We start from the raw sequence: 19,732 nt of genomic DNA, 5'->3' as shown, positions 1-19,732 counted from the left end.
CACTGATGGTGACAGTAAGAACTGATATCAGATTTTCTTTAATAACTTTCCAAATAATTTGTATATAAAGATATTGGCTCTTTGACATTTCCTTACAGCTTAAAAATGTTCGAGTTATTTTTCCTACATCATCTCACTGAATCCTCATCCTCCCATCCCCTCCCTACCCCTGGTCCTTGTGAGATGAGTCAATGACATATTAGGCTGTCCAGTCCATTGTCCCATGAAACACCCTAACTCTATGTCCCTGGAGTTTCCCCTACATTTTTATGGATTCCCAACCACTCCCAAGGCCACATGTGTGTGTATGTTGTGTTGTGTGTTGTGTTTGTGTGTTGTGTATATGTGTATATGTATATGTGCATGTATGTGTGTATATGGATTGTGTTTGTGTGTGCATATATATGTGTGTACGTATTTGGGGAAAGAGGAACAGTTTTCACGGCAGCCCAAATTTTAGAACTTCTGCAGTTTACAAAGGAGTTTCCTTTAACAGTGACTGATTCTGTTCAGCAGTTAAGAACCCAGGTATGGTAATTACCAAGATGTTCTTTCTCAACTGCTGCCTTTTAGACCTCCTATTTAACCTGTATTACAGCATATTTCTTTTGCACCAAAGGAGAAGGAGAAGAAGAAGACTAAAGGAGAAGAAAGAAGGAAGAGAAGAAGAAGAAGAAGAAGAAGAAGAAGAAGAAGAAGAAGGAGAAGGAGAAGGAGAAGGAGAAGGAGAAGGAGAAGGAGAAGAAGAAGAAGAAGAAGAAGAAGACTAAAGGAGAAGAAAGAAGGAAGAGAAGAAGAAGAAGAAGAAGAAAGAAGAAGAAGGAGAAGGAGAAGGAGAAGGAGAAGGAGAAGGAGAAGGAGAAGGAGAAGGAGGAAAAGGAAAAGAAGGAAAAAAAGGAGAAGAAGAAGTAGAAGCAGTAGTAGCAGTAGTAGTAGTAGTAGTAGTAGTAGTAGTAGAAGCAGTAGTAGCAGTAGTAGTAGCAGTAGTAGTAGTAGTAGTAGTAGTAGTAGTAGTAGTAGTAGTAGTAGTAGTAGTAGTAGTTTCCCTGCAGCAACCCCATAGGCTGATAATGCGAAGTATTACTATCCACATTTACAAGTAGGGATGCTGAGGGTCAGGGAGGTTCACTGGATGCTCTTGGAGGAACCATGATACAATGAGAAGATCACTGGCCCTGGTTTCACATGAACTGGGCTCAAATCCTTGGACAAACCGCTTCACATCTCTGGACCGCAGTTTTCCCAATCTGTAGTTTAAGGGGGCTGGATTCAATGACCTCTGAGGTCCTTTCTACCCTATATCTCAGATCCCACAGTCCTAGGTCATATGCATGAAGATCTGAACCACCACTTTGTATTATCAACTTGACAATGTCTATATACCTAAAATGATCTGGGAATTTTGAGATCTTCAAGAGAGCTTATAAAAGAAAAACATAAAATAAAACAGGAAACAAAAAAGACTGTATTTGAGCATAGCTGGCATAAAATCAAAATTCCTGGTTAGTTTCCCTCTGAAAATTAGGAGGGTTGAAAAAGCCCCGTCTTCCATGCTGTTGCCAAAACTTGGATGGAATAGTTAGAACCGTCTCCCCGCCTTCCAAACCCTGCCCTATCTCTCCTCACTCCCCCACCAGGCTATCAAAGTTTGCGTTTCCTCAGATGCAGGGCAACCCTTAGCAGTGTCTGTTGGATGCCTGGTTTTTACCTTTGTCCTGGGCAGCCCATTAACTGTTCATTCTGGTAAAATCCAAGTAAATAATTCATTAGAAGATCATTATGAGCTTTGTAATGGAAAATTACCTTCCATTCTGCATATAATGAACTTCAGAAAAGATAGAATTGGGAACTAAGGGCGGGTGGGCAGTGGATCACACACCTATAACAAAGAGCTCAGGAAAGTGGTCACAGGCTTCTCTTGTCCTACTACTATCAAATCATTATATGAATAATTATACTTGGTGGTTAGAGAAAGACATGTGGAGGATGAGTCATTGAGGATAAAGAGAAGGTGCCATCACCCTACTGCCTCGCTCTGCATGAGTGAGATGTCCTGGACCCTGGGCAGGGAGGCAGGTTGTTCTCTTTAGATGAGTAGAGTTGACCAACCCAAATGGACTGGAACAAGCTGAGTGGGGAGAAGACAAGGCTTGGCCACACACTGGCCATCCTCAAGTATGTGAAGGGCTGGCCTATGGAAGAGGGATCTAGACTTTTTCTGCTGTCAAGATAATGGAAATGTGAAAGATGAGATTTGGCAGATACTCAGGAGCCCACCTGAGTGGATTACTGGCTGATTTGACTGGATTACTTAGTTGACTAGATTCTAAGCACATCTGGCTGGTACTTGAGAGTACTTAAGAAAGCTTGGTTCTCAGAAGCTAACAAACTTTGAACTTCCGGCCCAGTCAACCAACCAGTTTGAAGAACCTCCCATTTCTGGGAGGGGACAGGAAGGAGGAAGGAGAGCCTGCACGGGGAGTTCTGTCTCTTTTGGTCCCTGACATCGTGGCGGCGGCAGGGGACTACACAGAGGAGTTGAAGAAAGATAGGATTGTCAGGTTGTAGGAATTCTGTTCTCAATCTTTCTCTTTCTTTTACTATCTTTCAATAAACCCTTAAAAAACTTGTTTATCAGTGATTTTAGTCAGTTTCCCCCCAAAACTGAGGGGACAGATTAGAACCTACATTTAGAAATTTAAATTACACACTGCTCTGCCCCAGAGGACAGAACTGAGACAAATAGCTACAAGTTTCAAAGAGACACATTTAAGCTTGATATCAGGAAAAACTTCCTAAAAGCTAGAACTGTCTATGAAAGGTGATACCATAGGTAAATTACGAGAGGAAGCAATAGTTTGCCTTTCAGATCTTTGGAAAGGAGAACAGTTTATGACCAAACAAGAGATATGAAATGCAAAATGGATGATTATGCTTACATTAAATTAAAAAGGTTTTGTACAAACAGAAGCAATGCATTCAAAATTAGAAGAGAGGCAGAAAGCTGGGAAACAATTTTTATAGCCAGTACTTCTGATAAAGGCCTCATTTCTAAAATATATCGGGAACTAAATCAAATTTATAAGAATCCAAGTCATTCCCCAAATGAGATATACTCAAAGGATATGAACAGGCAGTTTTCTGATGAAGAAATCAGAGCTATCTATTGCCATATGAAAAAATGCTCTAAATCACTATTGATTAGAGAAATGCAAATTAAAACAACTCTGAGGTACCACCTGACACCTATCAGATTGGCTAATATGACAAAAAAGGAAAATAATAAATGTTGGAGAAGCTGTGGAAAAATTGGAACAGCAATGCATTGTTGGTAGACCTGTGAACTGATCCAACCATTCTGGAGAGCAATTTGGAATTATGCCCAAAGGGCTATAAAGCTGTACATACCCTTTGACCCAGCAATACCACTATTGGGTCTTTTTCCCAAAGAGATCATAAAAAAGGGAAAAGGACCCACATGTACAAAAATATTTATAGCTGCTCTTTTTGTGGTGGCAAGGAATTGGAAACTGAGGGGCTACCCATCAATTGGGGAATGGCTGAACAAGTTGTGGTATATGAATGTAACGGAATTCTATTGTGCTGCAAGAAACAATGAGTTCAGAGAAACCTGGAAGGACTTGCATGAACTGATGATGAGTGAGATGAGCAGAACCAGGAGATCATTGTACACAGTATCATCAACATTATGTGTTGATCAACTTGATTCTTCTCAGCAATACAACAGTACAAGATAGTTCCAAAGCACTCATGATGGAAAAGGCTCTCCAAATCCAGGAAATAAAAAAGAACTGTGGAATATGCGTGCAGATTGAACCATTCTATTTCTTTTGTTTTGGGTGCTGTTGTTTTTCTTTTCTGAGGTTTTTCCTTTTTGCTCTGATTCTTCTCTTATAACATGACTAATGCAGAAATATGTTTAATGTTATTGCACATACAAAACCTATATCAGATTAGTTGCTGTCTTGCGGTGGGGAGGGATGGGAGGGAGGGAAAAAAGTTTGAAACTAGAAATCTTATAAAAACAAATGTTGAAAACTATCTCTACGTGTAACTGGAAAATAATTAAATACTTTCATAATTTAAAAAAGAAAAGCTAGAACTGTCTAGAAGAGGAAGGGAGGTAGGGAACTTCCCCCTCACTGGAGGAAGGTGAAGCAAGACTGGATGACTATTTGTCAGGAATGGCAAAGAGAGGGTTCTTTTTCATATACTGATTGGACTCATCAGTCTCTAGAGTCTGGGCAGACTGTGAGATTCTGTGAACTCTCTGAGTCCTGGGAGCACGGTGTCCCATCTAAAGCTGGAAAAGACCTCAGAGTTCATCTAGTTAAGTCCCTCTTGTTTGAGACAGGAGGAAATCAAGTCTCAGAGATATCCTGGAATCCTAGGGACCTCAGAGGCTGTCTAGTCTGACTCCCTCGCTCTACAGATGAGGAAAGGATGCCAAGGGACGTTAAGTGAGTTGCCCAAGTCAGCCGGGGTAGTCAATAATCACCAAAGGTAGGATATGAATCCAGTTGTTGTCTAGGTTTCCTAAGAGCTATGATGCAGAGATTATTCTCCTGAGGCTAATAATGGACAGTCCTGTCCTCAACCTGAGGCACTTCTGAACTCTTCTCCCATCTCTAGGTCTGTGTTTCCTTCCATTCCTGTTAATGCTGTTTCCTAGCTTCATGCCTTTTTGATTCTGTTTTCAGAATCCAGGAATAGACATTGGTGATGTCTCAGAAAGGAGAGCCTTAAGGAAAAGGTTGAAGTGTAAGAACTTTCAGTGGTACCTGGACCATGTTTATCCTGAGATGAGGAGATATAACAACACCATTGCCTACGGGGAGGTGAGTATTACTATGAATCATTACAGCAGGCCCCAGAATCATGGGACCTGATGCTTGGGTCACTTATCATGACTTGTGATACCCTTATCTATGTGGTGCTGGGTCATGAAAATGAATAGTCATCAAAGTGCCAAAAAAAGTGAATGAATGAATGAATAGATAGATGATAGATAGAAAGATAGATAGATAGATAGATAGATAGATAGATAGATAGATAGATAGATAGATAGATAGATAGATAGATAAAAAGCAGTTAGAGCCCTCTCCCTGTTGATCAATGCTCCATCTCTAGCCTCAGCCTGCTGAATTATTGCCATCAATGGAGTGGCATGATTTAACTCGGGAATTGATTTCCAGTTTGCATGAAATTATGGAAGCCTCCAGGAATATGGATTTGTTGAGACTCATTGACCTCTTAACACTTTAAGGACAGGTCTATACCAGGAGAATCTCCTGGAGGCTTCTTAGGCTTGGAGTAATATCTGGGTGAAATTTAGGTAAAGTTTAGGAACCAAGAAGGCTGCTGCTGAAGTATGCTCTCCATCTTCTGGCAGAGAGGCCTTGAATTTGTGATGATGCAGAATGAGGTATTTATTTTTTGGACATGGCCAATACAGGAATTTGTTTTATTTGGTTATGCATGTCCTTTTTCTTTATTTTTTCCCAATAAAATAGAAGTAGGAAGGAGAGAAAATAGACTTTTTCTCAAAGAAAAAAATTAATTTAACTTTTTTTAGTTCTTTATTTTTTTCATTTAGAACTTTTCCACTGATTACATGTAAATTAATTTAACTTAAAAAAAAACCCCATTTAGGAATTGGTGACATTTCCCTTCTACAACTTGAATATCTGCTGTTAATTCAGCATGGCCCATGAACTGTCTCGAGTGGCTTCTTCCCGTCCACCCCTGTTCTCAGGGGTCCCATATAAGCCCATGCTCTGGACCTCGCTCCTCTTTTGTCAACACCTACCCTACATCCCATCCTGTCATGGCCCTTCTGGGTGCCTGCAGCTGACCCTACCATCCCATGCTTCACACTAAAGCAAGGAGCAAGGGTATTTGAGGCTTGTAAGATTGTCTTAGAATATCATCCCGCCCCTTGCCCCATCCTCCTCCAGATGCTCTGTCCATGTTAACTGAGACTTTTGATGTTTTATCCCATAAAAAGAACTATGGCAGGAAGTTCAGGCCAATTAGAAAACATGGTGAAGGGGACTGGGCAGCTTCCACTCACATCCTGGTCTGCCATCAGTGTCTGCCCTCCCTTGGTGCCTGTTCCTCATTCCTGGGCATCCTGACTGAAATGGGCCAACCCAACCATTTAAAAATCAGCCTGGGGCAGCTAGGTGGCGCAGTGGATAGAGCGCCGGCCCTGGAGTCAGGAGGATCTGAGTTCAAATCTGACCTCAGACACTTAACACTTACTAGCTGTGTGACCCTAGGCAAGTCACTTAACCCCAATTGCCTCACCAAAAAAAAAAAAAAAAATCAGCCTGGGGATTATGGGATTGTAGGCACAGAGATCCACAGCTAACAGGCCACACGGGCTTACTGGGCAGAGCCAGAATTTAGAATCGTAGACTTAAAGGACCATGGAGGGCATCGAAGCCAACTCTTCCTTTTGTAGATGTGATTTACCTAGGATATATTGCAAGCAAGCGTCTGTGGGAAGATTTGAACTCTGATCTTCCTGATTCCAGGTCCATCCCTCCACCATACTGCCTCCCTCTCTGAGGATGAAGGTCAAGGCGCAAGGGAAATATAGATGGGGTTTCCCAAATTTTATAATATCCAAGGATATTATACTATAATATAATATACTAGAAGGGACCTTAGAGAGCATCTATCAGTCAATCAACCAACAATTATTTATATCAACCAACGATTATTTATTAAGTACCTACTATGTGCTAGGTGCAAGAATATAAGTACAAAGAATGAAACAATCCCTATTTACAGTCTAATTAGAGAAGCCACATGTATAGACCATTGGGCTTTGGCCATGAGACCAAGGCGGTGTAATCAGGCACATGTCCAGATCACCAAAGATGGAGGCACCTATGTAGATGACACCAGGGACCCATTTATGGCCAAAGATATTCCGTGTTCCCCTACCACCTGTGTGAGAACAGCCTCTCTCCATTGGCTGTGCAGCCCAAACCAACCTCATCTTTAAAAATACCAGGCCAGGACAGCTTCTCTTGATCATTCCAGTAACATGCAAGGGAGAAGGTCTTTGTCTCCTGAAGCTTTGACACCATGTACTAAAATGGGAAGGAAAAGGCAGAATATCTTCTCCCAGAACCAGATCCCTCATGTCTCCAACAGGGGCACTGCCATCTTGCGTGTTCTGTAGCTGGGCCACATATAAAATAGTTTTGTACCAGACACCTTCAGTGTGAATGAAAGGTAACCTCAGAGGGGAAGCCTCTAGCCCAGTGGCCATGCAGAGGATGGAGGTGGGGCCGACGGGAGCCTGGGAAACGAGCAGAGGGGAGAATGGACAAACCACATCCCTCCTGGTAGAGAAAGGCAAGTGTGCTTATGGGAAGGACCATCTGCGTGAGGAGGGCTAACACGGCTTGGCTTGTTTCTGTCCCAACAGCTTCGCAACAACAAGGCTAAAGACGTCTGTTTGGACCAGGGGCCCCAAGAGAACCACACCGCGATCCTCTATCCCTGCCACGGCTGGGGACCTCAGGTTAGGAGAGATGGTTTATGTTCAAGGGGGAAGGTGATTAAGTCCACTGTGGTCTTTCATGACTGAGGGCGTCTTTCCTAAACAGCCTCGGACGGTTAGGGGATGAACATCATGTACTTCATCGTCCTTTTTGTTTGCTTTTTACAAAGATCTGGAGGCAAGGGGATGTCAGAGAAGGAAACCTCAGTAAAATGAGAAAGATGGGAAGGAGGAGGTGGGGAGGAAAGTTGGGGTCCACAAATGGACTAGGGAGTTGGTCAATGATTGAGGAATGTTGGAAGGACCCAGAAACATAATGCTCATTTTGTCTGTGTGTGTCCCCAGACTGATTCCTAGGAGCCTCTTAAAATAAATGCTCCTTGAATTGAGCCGTTGGGGCTGGTTCTGATGAGAGAACTGAGTTCAAAACTGCTGCTCTCCAGGCTCTTTCTGGGGGTTCAGGGGACCGGGCGGATGGCCCCCCACTCATTTGGTTTCTTTAGTAAGTGTTATAGGCTGCCTCGGTGTGGCAAATGCATTTATGAATAAGGATTCAAATGATGAAATATAACACGATAAAGACAGTCTCATTAAGGGCTCACCATATATTTGCATAATCAGATGCCTGCTGCTTGCCTTCAGAGGCGTCTGCTTTTTTGGTGACTCAGAAAGTGGGTAAAGACATCTTCCCAGAGGCGGTGGGGATACCAGCACAGGCTTGGGAGGAATGCCTGTGTTCAGTGCATTCCTAAGCGGCTCAGGAGGCTCCAGGGCTCTGGGACTGTCTACAGGAAGAGTGGAGAAGTCTGCCAGGCATGTTTCCATTTCTGAAAAGCCCCCACCATTCAGGGGCCCTCCCCGTCTGAGCCTAGCCTGTGCTTGCTTCACACTCTTTTCCTTGTAGAACCTTGTGCTGACTCCTTCCAGATAACATATTGTCTCCAAAGCACTTTATCTCATCTGATTGGATCCTCCCAACAACCCTGGGAAGCAGGTGCTATTTTTATCCCCATTTCACACTGGAGGAAACTGAGGCTGAGAAAAGTGAATGACGTGTGGGATTCCATAGCTAGAACACGTGGGAGGCTGAATTCAAACTCGGGTCTTCCTGACTCTAGTTGCCACACACGGTATCCATGATGGCTACAAGCTGCCCCCTTGCTGATGACCAGTGCTAGAGTCTCCATCAGCCTCAGTGACTTCCCACTTGCTCTCTCCCAGGGAACATGTCTTTATTCTAACAGGGGCCTTTGGGGCTCAGGGCCTTCAGGTATGATCTTGGAGATTAAGTAGGGAAGGGTGGGCTGGGGGCTTTCTGTATCCCTTGACTCTCCCCATACAGGTGGCCTCCCACTTTATGCTCAGGCCTAGGGACAGCCCTGTCTGCTCCCCAGAAGCCACCCCACAACCCAGAGATATGAAACAGATGGGTCAACACAACATATGCATATAAACATGATTGTGTCCCATCAATCATGTCCTTACAGTCCTTTGGAAGTGCTTCACTAAGAGCCTATCCTAACACCGGAGGGTCTGGAATGAAATTTCTATAAGAAGCAACTGCAGATTTCCTTTTATGTTTGTTTTTTATTTTAAAAATTATTAATATCTTTAGTTTTTGCCAAAGAGCCATCATCTATAACAAAGAATAAGAAAGATAGAAAGGAAAAGCAATCTGGTAAAACTAATAACTAATTCAGCAGCTAGTCTGACAGTATATACAGTTTTACATACCCATAGCCCCTCACCTCTACACAGAATGAGGGGAGGGTTTTCTTATGTCTTTTTTAGGACTGAGCTTGGTTATTATAATTGCCCAGTGTTCAGTTTTGTTTTCTGTTGCTCAGTGTTTCAGTTGTGTTCAACTCTCTGTGACCCCATTTGGGATTTTCTTGGCAAAGATGAGGGAATAGTTTGCCATTTCCTTTTTCAGCTCATTTTACACATGAGGAAACTGAGGTAGACAGGGTTAAGTGACTCACCCAAGTTCACATAGCTAGTATGTATCTAAATCTGGATTTGAACTCAGGTCTTTCTTACTCCAGGACCGGTGTTCCATTATGCTACCTAGCAGCCCTGTTTTCTTAATTTTGTTGTTATTCTCACCATTTACATTGTTGTAATCATTCATATGTGTGTGTATGTATATGTATACATGTATGTGTATGTATGTATATGTGTGTGTATATATGTATATATAATTTTCCTGTTTCTGGTTATTTCACTCTCCCTCCATTCATCAAGTCTTCCCATTTTCTCTGATTTCTGCAGAATCATCCTTCCTTAGGGCCCAAGTAGATCTTGCTTCATTCAAGGACCACAGTTTGTTTAGCCCTTCCCCAGGGGATGGGCTTCTCCTTTGCTTCTGTCTCTTTGCTACTCCAAAAAGATGGTGCTGATTTTCTAATGAGATGACAATGGGTTTTGTCCGGCCAGAGTGGGTATAAATAACATTGCTGAGTGGGGTCATTCCTGCTGAGGGGAGGTCCCTCTCTCAGAAACAACTCTGGTTTTTGAAAAGAGGCCCTAGGTCTTACTCAGAAGGTCCTGTTACCATTTTCATTACAAGTCTGGTTTGTGTCTAAGCCTTATCGTGTAAAAGGATGGGCCACCATGAGTCTCTCTCATCTCTGGGGCATCACTGGATGGAACTGAGTGCCCCTATCAGTGCAACACCAATTGGCAATTCCTCGCTGATTACCTTCTTATGCTATAGAATGCTGGCTGTTGTCATAGCCTGGTGCTATGAAGTCTGGCAGTTCTGCCCTTAAAGGTACTGAATGGGACATGGTTGGACTGGGCCCACACACCACCCAAGTACATACCATATGAGCAGGTACATACTTGGAGCAGGTGCTGACCAAGGCATATGCTTGGCTTTCCACCACACTCTGGTTCTCAGACATCTAGAAATGGAAGGGACCCAACTCCTTCATTTTACAAAGGAGGAAACTAAGGTCCTGAGAGTTTCAGTGACTTGCCCAGGGTTACACACAACTAGTATATGGCCTCATAGATGAATTTGAACTCAGGTCTTCTGGACTCTATCCATTACACCACATTGTCACATTGTGAACACAACAGAAAGTTTCCCCCATTTTCACCCTGAAACAAGATTCCAGGACTTAGAAAGGTTCTAGAGTGCAGTCATCAATACTTTAAAAAATAAACTAACTAACAAAAAACTACAGTTTGATTGTGTTTGTCCCCGGGATTTTTTTTTTTTTTTTTTAGGCAATGGGGGTTAAGTGACTTGCCCAGGGTCACACAGCTAGTAAGTGTCAAGTGTCTGAGGCTGGATTTGAACTCAGGTCCTCCTGAATCCAGGGCCGGTGCTTTAACCACTGCACCACCTAGCTGCCCCATGTCCCCGGGATTTTGCAGGGCTTGGGGTTGTTCCTTGTCCTCCCCGCTGACAAACTTTACTCACGTCTCAGCTTTCCCCCAGTTAATTCATCACCAGAGTAACGGATGAGCATCCTTTTATCCTGTAATTAAATTTAATCTACTCTTAGACTCACTCTTTTGATAGCTTCATCTTTTAAGCGATGCATCTTCCAAACACCTTGCTGTAATGATATATTAGGCCAATAAGGCATGCATGCGTCAGTGCAGTGACAGGGCTGTGATGAGCTATCAGCAGAGAACTCTCCTAATTGTCTAAAGATGTTAAATGGGGGATGCTGTCCTGGGGTGGCAGAGGTTCCGGGAGAATGCCAAGTGGATAACGTTAGGCAGACCCTGGAGAAAAGGCCCCTGAGGGAGCTGCTGCAGGTGTCTTCAGAAGGAAAAACCGCAGCTGGGTGGTGAATCCGTGATCTCCTCAGGATGACTACTCCCTACAATGGTGCTGGTAGCAACCCATCCCCACCTCCTCATGCTTCATGACTAGAGGTGAGCTGGGGGCCTTCCTGGAGATCTTTTAACATTATGTGGATATCACTGGAGTGCACAGGCTATCCATTGGCTCTCTCCAGCTCTCGCTTTGTGTCCTTTTCTGTTCATACATCACTTTAGTTATACCCTAGGAGCATAGGTTATTATTTGATTTAATCCTGATAAAAATTCTGAGAGGTGAGTGCTATTATAATCCTCATTTAAGGAAACTGAGGCAGGCCTTGCCCAGGGTCACACAGCTAGTCAGTGTCTGAGGTCAAATTTGAACTCAGGACTTCCTAACTCCAGGCCCAGTGCTCTATGTACTGTGCCACCCTTGAACCCTGGTCTTTGAATGAGATTTATAGTGAAGGGAGAAGGCCCCAAGCATGGATGAGACTTGCCTTCCCCCCCAAAAAAAATCCTCAGCCTGGATTCATTCTCATTTAGCCTAAGGTATGTGAATAGCTTCCCAACAATAATTAATGACTCATCTAGCTCATATTTCCCCCCATTCCATTGTGATTCTAATCTCCTTCCAAACTTTTATGTAAAGTAAATGCAAAATGACCAGATATGGGGTCAGATGTCCGAAGAGGTTGAGCAACCACTCCAAGCATTACACGTAAATGCCCCTGCACTCCGTTACAATGAAAACAAAAATCAGCAGTGTTGGCTTTTAAAGTCCTGAGTTTAGTAAAGTCTGATTTCCCAACTCTCTGACCAAGACATTCGCCCTGTTATTACCCAGCTGAAGATGGGAGACTTTTATCTTTTCCTTGTAAGGGGAAATCACATTCCAGTGCCCTACTTTCAACATCTCCTGGGGAGCAGAGGCTGTTATCTCACTACCATGCCATTAAGCAAAAGCCTTCCGGTCTGATGCCTCAGCTGGCTCACACTGGAAGTCTCAAAGTCAAGGCTTCAATATGGACTCTTGTCAGGGGCTGTCACTGAAATTGGGAAAGGGGGAAGGCTAGGGAGCTCCCAGCCAAAACCTAATGAGCAACCACCCTCGAGATTATCCTGTGACCAAAGCCCCCTGGAGCTGAAGACCCCTTCCCACTCTGACATCATGGCCCCCACCATGACCTTTTCAGGTGCCTGCCTCGTAGTTGACCAACAGAACAACCTTATGTAACTAAGTTTACACATGAAATGCTTTCTCCACCATCCTTCCTATATTTCTGTGGCAGGAAAAATCAAGAGAATGAAAACATGGCCAAAATCACATGTAATTTTGATTCTTCAAAGACTCCAGGATCAAAGATCATGGATTTGAGGTCAATTAGTCCAACTAGGGGTAACTAGATGGTGCTATAGGGCCTAAAGTCAGGAAGACTCATCTCCCTGAGTTCAAATCCAACCTCAGACACTTACTGATTATGTGACCCTGGACAAGTCACTTAACTTTGCCTCAGTTTCCTCATCCGTAAAATGACCTGGAGAAGGAAATGGCAAACCCACTCCATTATCTTTACCAAGAAAACCCTAAATGGGTGACTGAAACTACTCAGCAATAACATCCACCCCCACCCCCACCCCCATTTTACTGTTGAGGGAATGAGGCCCAGCTAGAAAGTAATCTGCCCAAGGTCAGACAGTGCCAGTTGTCAGAGCCAGGATTTTGACACCAGATAGAACATTGTGATGGATAAAGGGCTGATTTGGCATCAGGAAAACCCAGTTTTAAATCCTGTCCCAGATACCTATTAGCTGGGTGGTCCAAGCTTTGGACGCTTTGTCACTGTTTGCTCATCTGTAAAATGCAAGGATTAGACATGGCCTCTAACATCCTTCCTGACCTGTCTGTGAGCCTGGACCTCCAAAACCAGTACTCTCCTCTGTACCCAGCTGCCCGCCGTCATCTCCAATGATGTATCACCCTACAGATGCTCTGGGATAGTGTTGATGATCCAAAGCCAGCCTTTGGTTCAAAGACAAGCTCTGGGTCATTGAGAGCCCTAAGTAACTTCTCAAGGGTCATTCGGTTCCTTCTCTGCCTCCTGTTCAATTCTGGGTCCAGCTCATTGTCCGTTCAGGGTCTATGCTTCCTTCAAAACTTGATTCCGATGCCACGTTCTTGGGAAGCCTTTCCCAGTCTCCCCAGCATCCGGTGTCTTCTTTAAGGTTACCATGAATATTCTGCAGGTATCTGGTACACACATATGTGTGTATAAATATATAAATATAGGTAGATATTTACCTATAAATGACATAAATACAATATATATCATAATATACACACATACATATATGTATATGTGTGTGATAGAGAGTATGCCATACAGGTTCAAATTAACTGAAATTCCTATTGATCCTGGCAGGCCGGGTCCTCAGAGGATAACCAGCTACTCCTTTCCTCAGGATTCTAGGGTTACTCTTAAAGGGTTAGTATGTCTTTCCAACGTCACTGTTCACAAGCCCCTGCTGGTGTGTTCCCCACATAACAATTAGCCAGGGAGATTTAATTCGCTTCTAGAAATGGGTACCAACTAAGGTAGTTTTACTAGAAACGGTGGTGTGCAAAGCAGCTAAATGGGGCATGCTCACCCACAAGTACACACAGAGTCCAGGAGAAAGTGGATGCAAAGTTAGAAAACACCTGTGGTGATAGTAATTCACAACTTCCGATTGCCATAAGTCCTTCCTTGTCTCCAATATGTGGGGTTCTTGTGAAGCACCAGGGAGGTGTAGGACAGCATTCTACCGAGTTCCTTACAGAGTCCTGAAGCTGCCTTTCCCCAGTGGGTCTAGTTTATCTTGTGCAGATGCTGCTATTCCAGGGATTTTGTGAGGATGCCTGTTGGAAGTCCCAAATCTCCCAGCCTTTCCAGGTGTACAAGGCCCTCCTCTGGGTTAGGGAAGAGAAGGAGACAGAGGCTCTTTCATCTAGTTCCCTAGGTGATTTGGGAATCTCTTGTAGGCTGCAGTGACCTGCCACTGTGTCTACGCTCCCAATTGACTTGCTATTTTATCTAAACCCTACAAGATATGGCTGACTTTCCCCAACCAATCCCCAACATACATACTTCTTGTGTAGTGTCATTTCATTTTATCTTCCAAATTTCTTAGGGACTTTTTTACATCTAGTTTAATATCATTGATTGATTGATTGATTGACTGATTCAGTAGATCCTCTATCCAACTACAGGCCAAAGACTGAACATTAGCCATTTCTCATTCACTGGACAGACAAATACCTCTTTCTTGCCATTGTCCTTAGATACACCCTTCTCTATAGAAAAAAGAACAAGCAGCTTAATGAACCTAAATTATTTTTCAATGCTTCCCACAAAGGTCAAAGCAGCATCTATGGAATTAAACTTCCTTTGAAGTCTAATTAACTATCCTGTATCACAAAGAAGCAATACTAGAATAATCATCAGAGAGATGTATGGTTAAGGTCAGCCAGGAGAGAGGGAGCCAGCCCTCCCCTCCCCCACCTGCCATGTTTGCCACACCCTCCTCAGTCCCCACAACTTCACCAACATCCTCTGCTTACATTCTCTTGCCCAAGTTAACAACAGCCAAAAAGGGAGGGGGGGAAGGCAGGGAAGGTTGTCCCCTGCATTGTTACACCCAGAAGAGCTGATTTCAGAATGGTGAGCAGGGCAGAGGGAGGGCTTCCTGGGTCATTCTCCTGATTAGAGAGAAGCTTGGAGTGTTCATACCAGGAGGGTAGCAATCAGAGCAGAGAACATGAGAATGATCTCATTCGTTGGAGCCTTAATGAGAACTGGAAACGTGGAGTGGCTTTGAGGCTGGATGAGTGGCTCTCCTTCAGAATTGTTGATTATCCAATATGGAGAGGGTCTGGGGGAAAGGCTCTGAGGGGCAGAGGGGAGATGGAGCTGCCTCTTTCTGGTCCTCTTAGTTCTAGGCTGTGTTTGCCCATTTCACCCCTCAGTCCCGTTGTCTCCTTTAGGATTATGGGTCTGGGCCTGGGAGGGATCCTTGGATCATGGCATCAGAGCAGGAAAGGTGTCACATCTAAATCCTTCATTTTACAGAGAAGAAAACTGAGGCCCAGAGAGGCAACAGGCTCATAAATATAAAACTTGAAGGGACCTCATAGATTGGGTGGTCCTTCCCCCCATCATTTCCCAAGGTTACTCAAGGTCAGAGGCAGGATTTGAACCCAAATTCTCTGATAGGAGAATCAATTTTATTTACACCTTGATGTGCTGAAGAAAAAGGAAGAGAATGTGGGATATGTGGGGGGAGAGGGAGGAAAAGGGGAACACAACTTCTGAAATGATCCCAGATAAAGAGCAGGTGTTGCTTCCTCAGAAGTGCAAGGAGATGGTTATTTCTGGTGAAAATCCCCATGAGTTTGGCTAGGTTAGGATTTCTGAAGTAGGCTTGCAAGAAGGAAAGGGGAGGGAAAGGAGAGACAGAGAGAGAGAGAGACAGATGGGGGGAGGGGGGGTCAGAGAGAAGAGAGAAAGGAGGAGAGGAGAACTCGAGAATCCTAGAGATGAACATGGCCTTGGGGACTATGTCCTCCACACTTTAAGGAGGGGAAGGGGAAAAGGAATCCAGATTCTTTTAGTCAAATCCTCCCTTTCACACACACTCACCATGTGACCAAATCACTCAGCGCCTCCATAACCCAGACAACTTTGACAATGAATTATTATAGACCCAGGGCTGAGCTGCCCCAGTGGAGCTTAATGGAAGATTCCCACACTGATGAAATCACCGGTCTGGACTACAGTGACAAAATGGCTGGAAACAAGGACCCCAAATGACTTTTTGTGTATATTTTATGTGTTTGCATTCTGTACAATTTATTTCCCTGGGAGAATGGTACCTCTTTGAGGTCAGGGACCGCTTTAAGACCTTGGGAAATCACTTAATCCGTCTGCCTCAGTTTCCTCAACTGTAAAATGGGGGTAGTAATAGCATCTACTTGTTAGGGGTGTGAAGATCAAGTGAAATATATTTGTTTAAAAAAACCCCAGTGCCTGGTACATAGTAGGCACTATATAAATGCTTATTCCCTTCCCCTCCAACACCTAGCACAGTGCCTAGAATATATGTGCTTCAGGAAATGTTCATTGATTCATGGTTTTGCTACTAGCTACAAAGCGGTATCTCTTCTCTTGGCCTCAGTTTCCTTTTCTGTAAAATGAAGGAGTTGGATGAAGCTACCTCTTATGGTGCTACCTAAGGGATGTGAGCTGGGTTCAAATCCTGCCCCAAACACTGGCAAATCATTTAACTTCTCCCAGACTCAGGTTCCCTAGCTGTAAATGATAACACCTACCTCACAAGACTATTGTGAGGATCAAATATATGTGAGGCACTTTGGGAACCTTAAAATACTAAATAAATATTAGCTATCAATCAGTCAATCAATCAACCAATCAGCATTCATTAAGCACCTACTACATGCCAGGCATTTCACTGAGCACTGGGGATACAAAAAGAGACCCTGCCCTCAAGGTGCTCCTAACCTAATGGGTAATTATAGTGAGTATTCTCTGAGTCCAAACAAATGTTTTGTGTATAACCCTTAGATCTGACCTCGTTCTCTAAGCATTTTGATGAATCAGAACGTTACTACATCAGCTCAGGAGTATCTTAAGCTGCTTTTTGCTCTATGGCTGCAAGCCCTTAGACAACACAGTCCCTAGAGAGTTAAGATTGCAGATGGCCCAAGGCACACGGGGGAGATGTAGGTTAGGCATAAATAAGTTCAGTCATGTGACCGATGACTTGCATGGCAGGAATGGCTGATGTTTATATTTTATATTTATATTTATTTGTTTTATAGATAATTATATGTGCATGTCTTGTCTTCCCCCTTAGAACACAAGCTTCTCTAGAGGTCAGGGACCATTTGGTCTGTATCCCTAATACCGAGCATGGTCCTCGCACATAGTAGGTGCTCAGTATATGCCTAGCGATTGACTGAGAAGCGGCATCGAAGACACTGTCCAGGAAATAGATGATCAGGAAAGGAAGTCAGTGGCTCACAGAGTGGGGGTCCCAGCACTCATTATGTGTTTACTGTTCATCAGGCACCATATGAAAAGCTTTACGAATAGCATTTCATTTGATCCTCCCAACAACCCTGGGAGGTAGGTCCTGTTATGACCCCCATTTTACCATTGAGGAAACTGAGGCAAACAGAAATGAAGTGACTTTCCTACTTTCTAAGGACATGAATGTTTATACAGAATAAAAAGGTATGGATCGGCCCTTCCCCTTAGAGAGCGGGCCCATGTAACTGCTTCCTTTCCCCCTTCATATCCCCAATACCTAGCACATAGTAGGCACTTAATGAATGCTTGTGGAATGATGGACTAATTGGAGAACTGTCTTGGCTTTCCTACTAACTAGGAAGTCATTTCTTTTTTCCAGACCTCAGATTCCTCCTCGGTAAAATGAGGGGCTTAGACGTATCATCACAGCTCTAAATCTGGAAGGGATCCCAGAATCCATCTCGTCAAAGCCCTCATTTTACAGAGAAGGAAACTGAGGTCCAGGGAGTTACATGACTTGCCCCAAGTCACACAGGTGATAAGTAACCAAGGCAGGATTTGAACCCAAGTCCTCTAGCTATAGAACTGAATCTCTTTTCACTACTCACACACACACACACACATGCATACAGATAGCAGGGCCCTCAAGCCTTTGATAGTTATTTTTCCTCTCGTTCCATCAATTATTTCCATAAGGACACTGTTTCCCTTTAAAATCTCCAACACTTTCTTCATTGCTCACAGAATCCTGTTCCTAATAGCATAAAACATCCCATCATTCCCTTCTAGTTTCCAAGCAAGAGACCTTGCAGATCCTTGGGTTTTACAAATGGGGAAAGAGAGGGCCCAGCACTTGCCTGAGGTTCTATCAAGGAGACTAGGCCACAGGTCTGATAAGCAAGCCCACTCACTTTTTTTTTTTTTGCTGGGCAATGAGGTGACTTGCCCAGGGTCACACAACTAGTAAATGTCAATTGTCTGAGGCCAGATTTGAACTCAGGTCCTCCTGAATCCAGGGCCAGTGCTTTATCCACTGCACCACCTAACTGCCCTGAGTCCACTCACTCTTTATCAGCCTTCCCTCCATGCCATATTGTCACCTTGGAGAGGAGGGCTTATCAATGGCAATCTCTCCTTCCCAAAAGGATGTGTTTTCTCTCTCCCCCCTCCCACAAAATTATAGTCATTTATATATTTGGTGATTGATTTTTCCCTTCCCTCAGTCCTGCCCTTCCCTCTTAATTATATTTCCAAAACGCTGATTGAAAATCTGAAGAACATTGAGAGTTAATGGCCCCAAAGTAGAGGTTCTGCCATATCAATTTGTGAAAAGCTATTATCAACCACTGAGAGCCCCCTAAGTCAAATTACGGGAGATGGGAGCTGAGATTTCGGCCATTTCTCTGATGGAAAATTATGGGTTAGCCTCCCTAGAAGCACGTGGCCACGGACCAGACCCCCCGGCCCAGACAGTCCAACTGTACACTTGGGCCCTCCCTGGACACAGCTTATGATGAGAAAGGCTCCCGATTCAAGTGAAGGACAGTTTCCAGGGCGGTAAATCTGTAATTGCTCGCTGTGCTGGAGGCAGAAGCAGCAGAGTGGGACATGGGAAAGAGTGGTGGATTGCTCCTCTGACCCCCAAACCAGGACCAAGGGGCCTGTAACTCGCAGGATTGTAAATGCAGCCCAGGCCGCGTCTCTGAGCCCAGGACAAGGAGAGAAGCAGGATTGTACCTCCAAGATGAGAAATGCAGGGAGGATGCCCAAAGGGAAGATGAGGGTGATAAGTCCAGTGAGTGGCAGAGGAAGCTTCATTTCTGGGGAGAGGGGGTGGAGGGAGGGGCAAGAAGGGAGAAAATGGAGGGAGTGGGATGGACTCTGCCTGATGATGATATATAATGGATCGCTGACCACCTGACCACATTGCTTGGAAGCCAGGTGTGCTACTTCTCCCCCCTTCCCCAGGGTTCTCCTGTGTCCTTAAGGGGGATTGGGAAGGGTCTAAGCTCTCTGCCGATGGCTCCAGCCCCCACCGGTGGTGTTCCCTTATTTGTAGGGTTGGGTGCCAATCCCCACAGAACACTAAATGGTGTTCTATTGAGCTCCCAATAGTTTTTACCAATAAATATTTACATCGAAGGCAGAATCGCAAATATACAAGTTGACTCCCCCACACGTGGGGGCTTAAATGCCCATCTGTCTCACTTCAGTCTCTGGGGAGAGGGAAGGGTGGGCTTCATAGTTTGACTCGTTTCCTGCATAGCACAGTGCCACGTTCTGATTCAGAAGTCCCCCTGCGGCTCCAGTTCTGGGCACCCTA

General features: G+C 44.2%; 1 protein-coding gene across 1 annotated transcript in view; it reads left to right on the top strand.

Annotated features, from left to right (window-relative positions):
* Positions 1 to 19,732, top strand: part of GALNT17 (polypeptide N-acetylgalactosaminyltransferase 17) — a 444,417-nt gene that overhangs the window by 409,933 nt on the left and 14,752 nt on the right. Inside the window, exons 8-9 of the mRNA XM_044005254.1 lie at positions 4,722 to 4,859; positions 7,466 to 7,561. Coding sequence (XP_043861189.1) covers positions 4,722 to 4,859; positions 7,466 to 7,561 — 234 coding nt within the window. The remainder of the gene's footprint in view (positions 1 to 4,721; positions 4,860 to 7,465; positions 7,562 to 19,732) is intronic.

The sequence above is a fragment of the Dromiciops gliroides genome, chromosome 4 (genome assembly GCF_019393635.1).
Source record: "Dromiciops gliroides isolate mDroGli1 chromosome 4, mDroGli1.pri, whole genome shotgun sequence".
Lineage (NCBI taxonomy): Eukaryota > Metazoa > Chordata > Mammalia > Microbiotheria > Microbiotheriidae > Dromiciops > Dromiciops gliroides.
The sequence above is the reverse complement of the archived record's forward strand: the minus strand, read 5'-3'. Positions and strand labels throughout refer to the sequence as shown.